This window comes from Neltuma alba, unplaced genomic scaffold (assembly GCF_004799145.2).
Source record: "Neltuma alba isolate B1F8T4 unplaced genomic scaffold, ASM479914v2 tig00010082_pilon, whole genome shotgun sequence".
Classification (NCBI taxonomy): domain Eukaryota; kingdom Viridiplantae; phylum Streptophyta; class Magnoliopsida; order Fabales; family Fabaceae; genus Neltuma; species Neltuma alba.
In genome coordinates, this window is record NW_021635040.1 from 821,562 (window position 1) to 836,968 (window position 15,407).

Genomic DNA, 15,407 nt, shown 5'->3' on the forward strand with positions numbered 1-15,407 from the left:
GCCAGTATTTACCAAACCGAATTTTTGTATGAAAATGCCGGAATGTTGGATCTTTCGGTTTGATATTAAACATTGCAAGTCTACAGCATGCCATTAAGACATTATGAAAATGTCTACTAATTGTCTCCCCTGAATGTTGAAATCTTTCTTGTTGCATTCTGCTACTAAGTGCATGGCCAACGGTATGTAAAAACATTGCAACTGATTCATGTATCCCTATATTTTTAGTTTCTTTTAGACCATGTTGTTGCAATTGTTCCACCAGACTTAAGAACACATCCCGTTCCATCCTAAACATGTTATAACAACGACTGGAGTTGCCATATAAAATGTCCCTTACCCATAAGCTGCCTGTATAAGCACTTGTATGCCGAGGCTCTTTACACAGGTTCAAAGTAGCGTATGCACCGACCAATGCTGCAACTTTATTAACCCTTTTTTTCGTCCCTTAGCATGCTCTTCCACACATTTAATTTCAGCATCCATATTCGTTTTATCCTGTGCACATACACATAAAGTTTAGAATTCTTACATAGAAATTACGAAACATTTATAAAAGTTACAGAGTTGTCTGATTCATATAACAACCCACTAGTAACATAAAACGATACACATATGGAACTGTCTAATATAATAAACAAGTCATAAATCCCTAGTGTAATACTCTAAAATGGGCAGAAGTTGTTCCTTCTGATCCTTCAGAGCTGCATACATTTCTTGTGCTTCCGGCCGTTCCATAAGGAGTTGTGTGCACCGTCTAAAGAAATCAGGATCACTGACAACTTCAGGAACTGTTTTCAGGTGAGACAGGACTCCCCTAATTGAAATCTCATAAGCACGCGCTTCTTCTTCCAACCTTCTAGCTTCTTCTTCCAACCTTCTAGCTTCTACTCGTGAAATGACCTCATTTTCACGCTCAGCCTCAGAAATATTTGTTTCAGCAATCAGGCTAAGTGCATCTGCTGTTTTCATAGAGGGAGATGTGCGTTTCTTCATTATTTCACTCTTCCTTCTAACCCCTAGTGAGCTACTAGGTCGACTCCCACCTCTGCTTGTACCCCCACCACTGTTATCCTGCCTCAATTTAGTGTTGCCCCCACTACCTCCACTATTGTCATTGAAGTTCACTGAGTTAAATTCTCCACATATACTAGTTGGTGCACCTAAAATTTCATCACTATCTCCAAACCCTTCTTCCAAATCTTCATTGGGTGTTCCTTCAGTTGGAAGTGTCATAGAAGAAGGTGCCCATGCTTGTGGTCTAGTTGCAGCCACACTCCCGAACAGTTAAGTTAATTGATCCCTAAATTGAAGTCCTCTTTCTCTGAATTTTTCGTAGTTCGGAACTTCCTGCACATTAGACGCCAATAATATCATAAAATATTCAAAAAAAAACAGTAAATATACCAAAGACATTAACAAACAGAGAAAATGTAAGATCAAAAGGTTCAATAATTACCATAATTTTCCTCTCCCACCAATCATCAGTTGCACTGATAGTATTCCTTTCAGTATCCCATCCCAAACCCATCTCACGAAGTAGCCTCTCCCATATCTGCCACTCCTTTCGCAGGGAATCATATTTGTTCTTAAACTAAGGTTTTGCGTACACTCTCCCAGTTTTGGCAGTAAATTTATCACCTAGAATATCCCAAGCTTTATTTGTTAACCTTGTACCCTTTCTTTCTCCTTGTTGCACAAGTTCAATGCACAAGTCAATAAACACTTTTGTGGTTCTTACATCCCAGGAAGCTTTCACTGTATCCTTACCCATTATGCTATAGCACAATTACAGCTCTTCAGTCATCACAAACTAATCAACCCGAAATCATATGAAATAACAAAAATCATATTGTCTACTGTAATAGGTGAAAAAGTTAACCACATCTCAAATCTCAATTCCTTTCTACCAAACCAAGCGTGACAAAAATTAACAAACACAAGAAATTTCTAATTTTACATGGCTAGAAAAAATACACCCCCTCCTTTCTAAACTTCATCATCTGTTTTTACTTCAAAATACTAAAACTTTTAAAACGTCCAAAATAACTAAATAATTAAATATACTTTTTTTTCCTTAACTATTGTAGAAAGACAATTGGAGGCCAAAATAATAAGAATAACTATATTTTTGAACTATCATGCACTATAAATCATCTTGTACTTAACCTTTGAATAACTGTGTATTACGAATATATTTGAAAAAAAATTCATTCATGTGTGTAATTAATACAAATGTTCATGATGAACGCAATAATATTATAAAGCACATTATTGTTTTTAAAAAATAACATGTTGCACAAGCCTTTCATAATATTTTTTTAAAATTATATCCTTATCAGATTTGTCAACCGAAAATAAAAAAATAGCAACATAAACGTCTGACCAAAATACAAATCACTTCCTTCAATATATATACATGGATTTCAGTTGTGATTCCATTTTTCCTCACTCTCAAAAGTTGGCCATAAATCTATCAAAGTCCTTAATACAACAGTACAGGACAACACATTTCTTATCTCATCCCAAATCAGATCAACTCTTAACAAATAATGTTAATGAATTTAATTAATCACAAACCTAAAGTACTATCCACGGCAAAAAAAAAAACAAAAGTCCCAATACATTGTTCGCGGCTTCTTCTCCGGGGGAAATCTGGACAGAAAAAAGGATCCCACGCCAAGCAACAAGAGGAAAAACAACTTGCATTGAATTTATATAACCAGTAGAATTCAATTGCCAGACTTTCTCATCCAGATACGTCCCCTGCCTCCAGAACCAGACATTGATTACCAGAATTTGTTCTCTCTTCATTTCATAAAATCAGACTACTATGAAACCAAACGAAGCAATAATGATATCATTCCTTCGAACAACAAAAAGCTGGTTGAACAAATTGAAAAATGGAAGTGAGAGGAAGCTTGCAATTCGAAGAGGATATTAGAACACTACAGCCAAATCATTCCAAATCAACATACAACAGTGAAATACTAATAGCCACGGTTCTAAAAAAATTCAGATGACTTGCAACGGGATGACAGATCGAAGACAGAGGAGGGACTGAACCAGAACCATAAGCAGGAAGTTGATAGATCGATGTCGGTTGTGAATGGAGGAAATGCATGAGTGAACAAAATTTTTAATATCACCAGAGAGAGCTAACCTGAGTACAAGATCTGACCAACCGAACTAGACAAGGCGACCTCACCGGGTGAACTGAAGAATGAAGATTGGAGACAGAGGATGGATGGATCGGACTACCCAACACTTGATCTGGTTTTGGTGAGCCAAGAAACACACAACCAACCCCTGTTTTCACAAGACCAAGACGATCTCACTGGTGTGGAATTTCATAGCAGCGACGACAAAGAGGCGAGCTAGCGAAGAGGCGAGCTGATGATGAAGAAAGGGTGAAGAGGCGAGTTGATGATGAAGGGGCGAAGAGGTGAGCTTCGAGCTGGGTGGAGAGAATAATCACTCTGATCGTTCATGAAGGAGTGTCAGCCAGCGAAGAAGAGAAGGAAGAGGGTGTTTTTGGAATGATCGTTGCCACCTGATGAGTCGTTGCAAATTTTTTACCAGAAGCGACAATTATTGGCTTCTGATAAAACCATGGTATCACCGGGTGAAGCCATAGTTTTACCTAAACCACGGTTTGCAATTTTATGCTGCCTATTTGGATGACATTTTGTGCAAACCATGGTTTGGGCTTCCAAACCATGGTTTGCAATGTCATCCAAATAGGCACTGAGTTAGCTCCTTGAGGCTTCATGGTAGAACAAATAGCTATCATGGATTGCATACAAACTAGCTAGCTTCAAAAGCTTAGAAACACTTTAACAATGATCATAACACTCCAGTCCAAGTTTTAAAAGTGCAAATACACTAGGATATTCACAATTTGCTTGCTCAAACACTTAGAAACAATGATTGGCCACTCAAAGTTCAAAAATTCTCTTTTGAAACTTAGAGAAAAGCTTTATGCATCCAAACAGGTCCAAACATAAAATCTCAAGTATGCACATGCACCAATCACCGCAAAATGAAGCATAAAAGCCAAAGTGATAGTAACAAAGTCAGAACACAAGATGAGCATTGAGAATGCAAGATGCTAATGCCATTAAACTAAACTAAAAACTCCTAAAGACTAACACCCCAACCAACACAAAGCTGGTACTTAATAAACCTAGGAATCAAGAATGACTCCGTGGCAATAGAGCCATTGATTTAACCTATACTCTCTATTCATCTCTTAAGGAATCTTATTGAACTACTTAGGAACTAAATGCCATGAAAATGCAAGAAAACAAAGTTGGGGGTTTTGAAATTCATTTTTACCTAAAACTATTTTAACATAAGGAAAAGAATTTTTTTTTTTATTTTTGGGATAAAAAGTATTGAAATAAAATCAATGTAATGAGATGGTGATCCTTTTGAGATTGGGTTTTACTTGCAAGGCTTAGGTTCTTACTTGGAGAGTTTTCTTGTAACTTAAATGACTCTAATCAACTTATTACCTAAGATATGTTGATTAACTTATCTCTGATTCCTAACCATGTTTATAGAGGGATTAAACAATTAACAGATTCACTTGAAGTCACCTCTAAGGAAACTCAATATTGAACATTCAATTCCCAAACAACATTAACAAGAATAAGGGTAATTAAGTGTTAGAAATCACCCAAATCATAAATGTACAATTAGGATGGATTAGATGAATCTTCTCATGAGTTTAAAATGGTGAAATGCTCACATGAACATGCTAAGCAATAACATAAAATGCACATCACACTTAAAACATACATCAATGCATGAGATTAATTAAGATACTTCAAAGGATGCTTAGAAATAGTAACAAGTTTAGAAGGAAAACTTAATAAAGCCACATACATTGATAACCAAGTACTTAATACATAATCTTATCCAATTTATACATGAACTTAGCTCATAAAAACAGAGTCTTAACTTAGTCTTAACACAATACAACAACATCAATCTAGACCTAGATTACAATGTTGTACAGTGGAGAAAAACATAAAATATAACTAAATAGAACTCCCTTTTTGTAGAACCCCTGCCATAGCACTTCAACCTATCTTAATAGACTTAGTGGAATGCCTAGCCACACGTGGAGACCACTACAACTCCAACAAGTAGCTACAACTTGTTACCCATGATGGAAGGGTGGAAGAAGATGAAGAAAATGGCAAAGAATGGAAGAAAACCAAGAAGAAAAAATGGAAAGAACCAGAAAATGGAGATTAGAGGAGAAGAGATGATGATTATATGAAAGAATTCCCTAGGGTTTTCAAATTTTGAAAGTCTTGATGGTTTCTGACCTAATCTAGGTTAGGCAATAGGGCAAAAACCCATCCAAAACAAAGCTCCAAAGCAACACACAACTGCACTTAAATGCCTCGTTCACAGCAGCGAAGCCTATAGGGTGAGAGAGTCTGAATTTTTGGGCCCAAGTGGTCCTCTGTTTAGGCCTTTTCACCTCTTGTTCACTTCTTCTAATGTACCTACAATGCAAAACAGGCCTAAGAAGTGTCATAAGTCCAAAGCATGAAAGCAATCAAAGAGTAAATGCAATTTTAATAACAAAAACACCTTCTAAGAACAAATTAATGTAATCACTTAATGATTTAACTTGTCCACAAAATAAGCAATTAAGTTCAAATATCTTACTAAAAACCCTTAATTAGGGTATGAAATCATATATAAAAATAAGCTTAATTATACATGGACATTAAGTGAGACCCACTAAAAAAAGTAACAGCCATGAATAGAAATGGCATTTTTGATCCGTTTTTAAAAGTTAATGCGTATTTTTGTACTCGAGATTTGTTTATAGTGGTTGTGCTCTTTTTGGAAAGGATAGTGGGTATTTTTACACCTTCACTCTATATATTATGGCTGCCAACGACAACAATGATGTTACTGTTGGTCACTGTTGTTCCTATATCTACATGGTATTCCTTAATCCAATCTACATGGATTTGTCTAATCCCAAATAACAAGCAATCCGTCAAACTCAACACTCTTTTTAATGGGTTTTCTTAATGCCAATCTCAATTCTTATCTCTTATTATCAATACTTCGTGTCAAATTGTATCTAAGATTTTTCAATTGTTGGAATTGAAGTACAGTAAGAATAGAGAACTGAGAGGGGGGTTATGTCCACGGTAGACGGACTGAAATTGTGAGGCCGAGCAGGTAGCGGATGATGGATATGAGTTTTTTTTTTTATTATTCAAAGAAAAGAAAACAACAATAAAGCAAATGATTACATCAGAGAAGATTGAGAAACCCAACATGAAGGCTTGAAACAAGCGTCAAAGACGCCGGAAAGCATAGAGGGGGCGCTTGGAATTTCCCCTGGCCACTTGTGCTTGATAAAATATATCATGTACATATTATTTTATCGTACCTTTTGAATAAAAAATATTAGTTACTAATAATATTTACTAACATGAGAAAATTAAATAGAAATACATGTTAATATATTAATTTACATCCATAGACTTGGAATAGGATGGAGGAGAATCACAAGGATAAGCTCATATAATTAAGGTTGCAAAGGAAGGTTTGGTGCACAAATTCCAACAGAAAGGCGACAAGGTAATAGTAAAGCAATACCAAGGCCTGGGAGTCATCTACGGGCCCGTTTGATTAATTTTAATTATTTTGTTCGATGAAACTTGACTATGTTATTGTAAAAGGGGAAAAGAATCTTGGCTCCGTTAATCGTTGTGTTTTGTGACAGGTTTCAAGATGCAAGTAGTTTGTGGTAGATTAAGAAGAGAAGGCAAAGCATAAGGGACTGGATTTTTATTTTTGGAGGGATATTTTGGACTTTTCCTTGTTTTTCAATTTAATCAATTTACAAAAATATTTTTCCCCAATCCTTTTTATGGCATACCAAACAAACACTTGAAAAGAAGCGGTGATACAGAGGATTATGAGATCCAAGACAAATACCAAATATCAGGGATAATTATTTTACATTATATATACATAATAGCAAGAAAAATAAATATTATCGGCCATTTTTTAATTTAAAAAATAAAGGAAAACCAGCCACCATGTCGTTATTTTTATCAACTTAAAATTAGTGTTTTTGTATTTTAAGAGACAACTCGTTACAAATTTATTTTGGAGCCCCCTTCCCAACCATGAAGTCTCTTTTATGGGTCAATCGTGGTAGGTCTATTAATGGTGATATTTTTTTTTTTGCTAATGACAGTATTGGGCTCACATGGTCCAATAAGAGGAACCCATACTACATTAAATATTAGAGTTACTAAGCCCATAGAGGCCCAAAGTTTCCGAGCCCTTAGGTCAAAGAGAGAGAATGGTGCAACGGCAAGTTAGGGCTTTCTGAAAGTCCAATCAGGGGCGTTGGCCTCTCTCTCTCTCTCTCTCTCTCTCTCTGTGTGTGCCCGCGCGCTCCCCAGGAAAAGAAAAATGGGCTGAAATTTCCAAGAAACTGAGGAGCAAGGACAAAAGGCTTGACTTTTAGAATGAAAGAGATGGATAAAGAAAAGGGAAATAGCATGAAGTTTCTTGCGGTCTCTTAACTTGTGACCTCGTCTTGATCAAGTACTACGTCTGATTTTTAATACAAGATTTTATTTAATTTTTATTTTAATCATAAATATAAGATTCCAATTCGTTTTGTCTCTCATATTTATATATTTTTTTCCAAGGTAATCCTTCTAATAATGGTAGTTTTAACCAATATACTTGATTAGTAATGATATTGTAGGAAAGACAACACCTATTTATTACAAATAACTAATTTAACTAATTTTTTTAATCTCCTCAAATTAATAAACCAGGTCTTATAATTGGGACCGGAGATAGTATTAAACATACCTTACCCAATGACGTCATCTTCATGCCTACTGGCTAGGCTACTAGTTGTTTGTCTTTTTAGGGTTGTGTTAAATAACAATATTCATTTTAACGAATTCTTCTTTCAAGACCCTACGAACCATCAAAAACGGCCTAAGTAATTGATTGATTAACCCAGTAAGTAATCTATCGCCAACATTTTCTGCTTTAACTTAGCTGTCTATTGCTTGTTGCTAGCATATAGGTCCTATTTGGTACAAAACATTAAAAATAAGGGATAGAAACTGATATTGCAATTGAAAAAAATCATTAAAAAATATTTAGTATGAGTAATTACTTGTTAGATGGGATTTAAACAAACCCATTAATTAAGGTAGGATTGGAGAATATCACCTTCTCTCATAGTATTCTTCAATCTCACGTATATGGGTTTGTCCAATTCTATATAATAAGAAATCTTCCATGTTAAATATTTTTTTAATAGATTTTCTCAATCTAAATACTAATTTCTATTATTTATTTTTAATATTTCGTACCAAACAGGTCATAGAATAATAATTAGCCCATTATTAAGATGTGTACGTGTGGCTCATGCCAAGGACTTGTGTGCTTGAATCTATGGGTTTTGAGAAGACTCTTGTGTGTGAACCTTGAATTCTGGAGGAGTAGTCGATGGCTGCATGCTCCTGCAACTATATAGATTTTTCGTCATCGATCACTTTCATTTTCCAAGTAAATTGCTTCGAAGCTTCCATGAGCATGACGTTTCGGCTTTATTTGCTGAACTTTGTTGTCAAGTTTCAATATTTATTGTGATATGCACGTAAATTGAACTAGAGCAGCATGACGTATATAATTGATGGTTTTATATATGAAAGTCGGTAAAATAGTTTGAAAACGGTTAGGGTTAGTTAAGTCGGTACGTAGCACTTGATCAGCGGCATATAGTCTGAAGGTCCGGACTAAATGAATATGACATCTATAGTTTCAAAAATTTAAGTGTTTTTAATAATATGTAATACTCCTCCGGTCCTTAATATAAGACCTATTTAATTAATTTGATTAGATTAAGGAAGTTAGATAAGTTAGTTAATTATAAGAAATGTGACACATTTGTCCTAAAACACCATAATTATCTTTCTTAATACCTCCTCTCCCTCTTTTATTTGATTATGGTTGAGGGAGTATCTGTAGGGATAATTTAGAAAAAATTAATAAATATGGAAAATAGGTCTTATATTTGGACTAAAATCAATTCAATAATTAGGTCCTATATTAAGGACCGGAGGAGTATGAAAAAGGCTAAACAAATTAGGAGATAAAATTACTATATATTAATTTTACTATATAAAATTATTCATATCAAAATTTTATAAGTCAGACTACGCATTCAACTATAAAGGCCAGTAATTTACGGTTCTCATGATCCAAATCGGGCTAGCCAAACAATCAAATTGGTGGCACAAAAGTTGAATTAAAAATAATTATGATCATATAATATATATGTATATATATAAAGAAATAAATTCATAATAAATTTAATTGTTAACATAATAACACCTCAACATATGCAATTTTCATTAATATAACACCATATAGATACAAATGGTTTGAAAATATATGTGCCTTTGAGGGGGTCATTTTGTTAATTTTTCCTATATTTTTTTTGGTTCAATTTTCTCTGTAATATATGTCTTCTATCACACTCAAATATCGTCCAATTCCTTCAAATTCTTTTCAGTTTTTTGGTCTAATTCCGAATTCCAACTAAAAGTCTGCTCAACCATGAAAATGATTGGCTAGCCCAAACGGAGTTGCTAACGAGTTCAGAAAAGTCACATCGTTCAATCCAATGGAGTTCTTTGATCATTGGCTACCTACTTTTATTTTTTTACCAGCATTGGCTCATATCTATTATCAACTATATATTATGCACCAACTTAGTATGAAGTTCACGTACGGGTAAATTCTATATCAACTTTCATAGTTCCTTACATGCACCTTACTCTAATTATATATTAACAAGAAACTGTTGAAACGTAAAGCCTTCATAAAATTCATATCTACTATACTTGTATACTTGTGTGTGCGCGCGCGCGCGCGTCTCAAGTTCACGTCTGTAAATTTTATCTCAACTTTCATGGTTTATGTGCGAGCGCGCGAAAGTAGTAGGAAATTACAAGACTCAGATAAATGTAGCTTGTCGATCTTCCCTCCCATGCATTATTTTTCAGTGGTCACTCTGGTTATAATATTGTTATTGTAGTGAAGAAATAACGAATTGTTTCATTATAGAAAATATGTTATGCTTAAAATATTTGTCTTATCTTTCAAGGTAATGTCATTGAGATTAATAAATATTTTAAAGTTTAGATATGTAGAGTGATAAAGTGACATATGGACTATAGTGTTGGAGTCATCCGTATATAATAATTGTTTATGTTAATAGTAAAAATTAAAAATGGTATTTCACTGGTTATTTATCAATTATATGTAAAATAATTGTACAAAATTCAAAATGTGCTTTAAAAAAATTAAACAAAAATTAAATTATTAAGCTTGCAACTTAGAATTATAAACTTTATTTGATCAACTGGCCAGGGGATTTAATTCATTCATCTAATTGGACGACTTGATTTAGATTTTAATACCATAATTTTGATTTCTATGTGAAAGATAATGCTAATTTGATTTGTTAGAATGACTTTTAATTTTTTTTTCATTGAATATGGTAATTTTATATGATACCCTTTATCAATGGCAAGCGCAATGAATACCCAAAAATTCTGGGGCCTTATAGCCCAATGGCATATTAAATATTAATGCCTCTCACTTAAATCTTTTTAACCAAGGTCGTGAATTTGAACCCTTTATAAAAAAATATAATAGGTGGATAAGTTATGATTAACAACTGAAAGCTAAGTTGATATTATTATTGAACATAAATGAAAAAGAAAATAAAAGAAAGCCAACATGAAATCTACAATAAGGTCTCCATCAGCGGAACCGAAAATAGAAAGGGAGGGAAAAAAACTCATGTCCGAAATTAGCAATGAAGGAACACATTATGGTGATCATGGGTTTGGCTTATCATCTACGTCACAAAGCTCTGTTCCATAAGCTTCACAAACTCAGATCGATCAATGAGTCCATCTCCATTCAGATCAAAAGCACTAATCATTTTCCCACACTCTTCAAGATCTCTCTGCATTCCCAGACACTTCAACACTCTCTGCAAATCTTTTGCTTCTATGAAGCCATCTCCATTTTCATCGAACACCTCGAAGGCATCCCTCAACTCCTCGAAACTTGGTTCTTTCTCGAACAATGCTTCGACCTCTTCTTCCCCAATCTTCTCCCCTACCCTCTTCCCGTCTGATTCTGCACTGATCAGTCCCAATTCAACCATCACCATCATCACATCCTCTCTGCTCAATCTCACCTTGTTTGGACGACTCTGATCATTCTGGTTTCTGCAACTGGGTTTCACATCAGTTCTAGATGATGATGATGATGATGTCCAGGAGTTGCAGAGAGATTGGAAGTGGTAAAAGATAAAAGAGAGGAAACCCTTTGTTTTGAAGAGTCCATGAGAGAGAAAGAGCTGAAGAATATTGCTGTTTCTGATAATTTTCTCCATTTTTTTTTTGAAGGGTTATGCAGAGTTAGAGCTCACTTGTGTGACTGATGGAGAAACTCTGGAGTTTATTTATAGGCACAGATGGATTTTGGCTTCAAGTTGAAGAGTCAATGACTTATTTGAAGGGGGAATGAGACATTGCCGATGGATTTCCAGGAAAGAAACAGAAGAAAAGAAAACGTACATGAGACCGACAGGCCCGTGAATAATCACTTGTCAGAGGACCACAGATAATATATATATATATATATATATATATGTATGTATACACACCCACGTAAGTTGATTTTGTTAATTAAGCGGGGCAATTTTCGGTGAAACTCAGGGAGACCTTAGCGAAGACTTCGACGAACTGTATTTTAGAATCTGATAAAGATGGAGACGAATTCTTAACAGCGTGTGTATATGCAAAACGACTATATGCAGTTTTTTGTCTTTTGGGATTACATGCATAGGATAAATGAAACACTTTAAGGAGCTGCGGGATCAAATCCGTACAAATCTAAAAACGCTTGTAAAGTTTGTGGAATGAAAATAACACAACAAAGATGAAAAATTGTAAGTATTTTTTCTTTGGCAAATTCACTTCCTTTTCTTTTCTTTGTCTTGCAATAACATTACAGATAAAAAAAATTTCTAAAAGATCCAAATTTAACAATAACATAACTTTTTTTTTTTTAATCGTTATGAGATTCTCAGCGCACGGCTTGGCAATTTCTTAACCAGTAAAGTGAAAGCATCGGATGCTAGTGTGACTATATATCTGACTGACCGAAAAATATATGGAAATAAATTAGAAGCATGGATATAATGATGAAATCATATGGACTGCAAATCATAAGCTAGCAATCTTTTACGAGAGTCACGCGCGGAAATTTCTTGGAAAAAGCTTTTGTTCAATCTTGCTGGTGGATTTGGAAATCTTGCTACAACGTAACTATGAGATCTTTTTTAGTGGCCGTCTTGGATAAATAAAGAATAACTAGGAAGAGTGTACTGGCTTGGATTCATACGCAAGAGAAAATAATGAGAATGAAGGAGAGAAAATCTGAAAACTCAGTGGTTGCAACGAGTTGAACTGGTGGATATGGAAGCCTTTATTTATAGTGTTAGACAGAAATATTTTGGGAAAGCAAAATATCCGCTATATCCATCAATTTAGATATATCCTTTTTATCTCAATCAATAAGGTTATGATTTAAATTAAAAAATAATTTAAATCTTTATAATATATTCTCAATATCGGTTTATTTTGGATTAAATTCTAATTTAATCCATATATATCCATTTAATATATATAGATTATCTGGACAATACAAATTAGGTCACTTATTTTATTCATATTACATTTAATCAGGTGGTTAATCTAATTAATTGACCCAGTCAACCAAAATATAATCTCAATTGATTATTTAATTTAATTTAATTGGGATATTCTCTACTTTTCCAATCGAATAGTCCGGTCCATCAAGAGTGGGTTTGGATCCAAAGTCCAACGGGTTGTATACGTAAGACTTAAAAAATGGTATTCATGAGAAATGTGTTCAAAAAGAGATAAAAAGGGCAAACATGAGGATACCTAATTAATCCCTAAACCTTATTAATGATTTGAAGGGGAAGGAAGGAAAATTTTTTAACAAATTCAATTAAAAAGAATAACTACGAATGAAAATTTTTCAAAAGAGAGATGTATTAAAAAAAAAAGGTAAGGAGAATTACTTAAAATCTCATTAACTGGTTTTAATAAATTGATTGCAAATTATATGACAAAGAGTGATCAAGTTGAAATTATACAAAAGAGCATTAAGGAATTTGGGTGTTTTAATCCTTTTTTAGTATCTTTTGTAAAAGAATCTTAAACAGTTTAGTTCTCACAGAAACAACAAAATTCCTGTAATAGTTATGTGGTAGCGGTTACCTAAAATTGCTACTAAATTATAAATTAGTTGTAATATGTTTTGGGTCAAACTGCTATGGAGCACCAAATGGCACCACCATTATTAGAGAGAATGGTAGCAATTTGGATAGAAAACGGCAAAACCTGTAGTCGGGGTAGTAGCCAGAGGAATTTTTGTATGAACTTGGAGTGCCACATCAATTGCGGTCTAACCAATCAAAAAATAACACCTCAATAAATTTTAATCTTGGCTGGCATCCTAGCTAGCTGATCAATAACTTTTGAATGAAATTTTTTTTCATTTCGACATCTAAAATTAAAGGGAAACAAAGGGGAAACCCACACCACAGCGAATGGGTTTGGTGAGCAACTAAGTGACGGCAAAGAGCGAGCAAGAAAGCGAAAGAGTTGTCGGCGGATAGGTTGGAGATCAGAGATCATGGTAATTGTACTAGTGAGACGTCATCAATTTAAGGCTGGTTTTGGAACTAGGGCTTCTGATATTAGGATTTGTTCATAATGTCATTGATTTGTGGTCTTCAATCGGTGGGTTATTAATTATGTTTATTGGCAATTTCTTTTTTTTTTTGAAAGAAAAGCTGAATAACATTACTCAAAACAATAAAAGATTACAACGTAACTCTTTTATCACTCTTCACTCCTGGGCACAGACACTACAATGAGAGAATTTAGTGATGGAATTTTAATCCGTTACTAATCCATCACAAATTCTGTCACTAAAATTAGTGATGAAATTTAGTGATGGAAAATTTCTGTCACCAAATTAGTGATAAATTTTTATTCCGTTACAAATCTATCACTGATTCTGCTGTAAAATGATTAGTGATAGAATTTAGTGACAATTTTTCCATCACCAACTCCCATCACAAAATATTTCGTGATGGCATTAGTGACAAAATTTTTTGGTCAATAATTTCCGTCACAATTCCTCCACTAATTCGTCACAAAAAATATAATATAAATATATAACAAATTATTAATATTTATTATACAAATAAAAATATAATATATCATAATTTTTAAATAATATATTATAAAAATAAAAAATACAAATATTATAAAAGAAACTAAAAATAAAAAATATAATATGCTTTTCTTGTGTTAAATGTTTGAATAAAAATAGTCAATATTAGAAATTTTTTACTAAAATACAAAAAATAAATTAAAATAAATAATAATGTATTAAATTATATAATATATATTAAATTTATATAATATTTATTATCTATATTTTATTTTTTATTAGAAATATTATATATTTATTTTTGTGTAAAAATTTTATAGGTGTTTCTCAGTCCAACTGGCAAAGGATCTGAAAACATCCTTCCTTAAACCCCTTTTTGTATGCATTTGGAAGCGTTATTGTTCAAGTGATTTATGAAACAAGCTTGTAGATTGAAAACTTACATTTAGTTACTTAGGGTTATTGTTCACCAGAAAAATCTAGATTTTAGGTCCAAATTTAAAAATTCATAATTAATTCAAAAAATTCAAAATGAGGTGGTTCAATTTCTTTTAAAGGTCTTTCACTCTTCTATAGGGAAAAAATATTTATTAGTTCAATTTCTTGCCCAATTTGTATAGCAAATTACTTGAATTTTACTGTTCATTTGGTAAATTTTCCAATTTCTATGATTTTTGCCTAACTTTAGGTAGGCATAATGTTTCGTACAAAATTCCAATTTGAGTGATCTACCACTCATCTTAAAGCTTAAAATGAGATCTATAAGTCTGCCAAATTTCATGACTAGACTCCTCCATTTGCCCATATTAATGTGATCACCAAGTTTACTGCACATTTAAGGATACTTTATCCTATACTTGCGATAGTATTTCATAATAAATTCAATACATATGCAATACTAATCCAACATTGCATTACTCATTATTTATCATTATAGTACCATCATACATACCATATAATGTTATTTCCAATAGTGTCCAATATGTCACTAATCGGCACATATAATATCATAATAACATTAATATAAC

At 33.4% G+C, this 15,407-nt stretch overlaps 1 protein-coding gene across 1 annotated transcript; it reads right to left on the bottom strand.

The window, feature by feature from the left end:
* Positions 1–10,836: 10,836 nt before the first annotated feature.
* On the bottom strand, positions 10,837–11,497 carry LOC114754108 (probable calcium-binding protein CML45). Its single transcript, XM_028942854.1, has one exon. It carries the CDS (start codon positions 11,495–11,497, stop codon positions 10,952–10,954), a length of 546 nt encoding a protein of 181 aa, XP_028798687.1. The 3' UTR covers positions 10,837–10,951.
* Between the last annotated feature and the right edge of the window lie 3,910 nt (positions 11,498–15,407).

Bases quoted from the DNA above. Each gene is read 5' to 3' on its own strand.
- LOC114754108 (XM_028942854.1), bottom strand. From the start codon at position 11,497: ATGGAGAAAATTATCAGAAACAGCAATATTCTTCAGCTCTTTCTCTCT.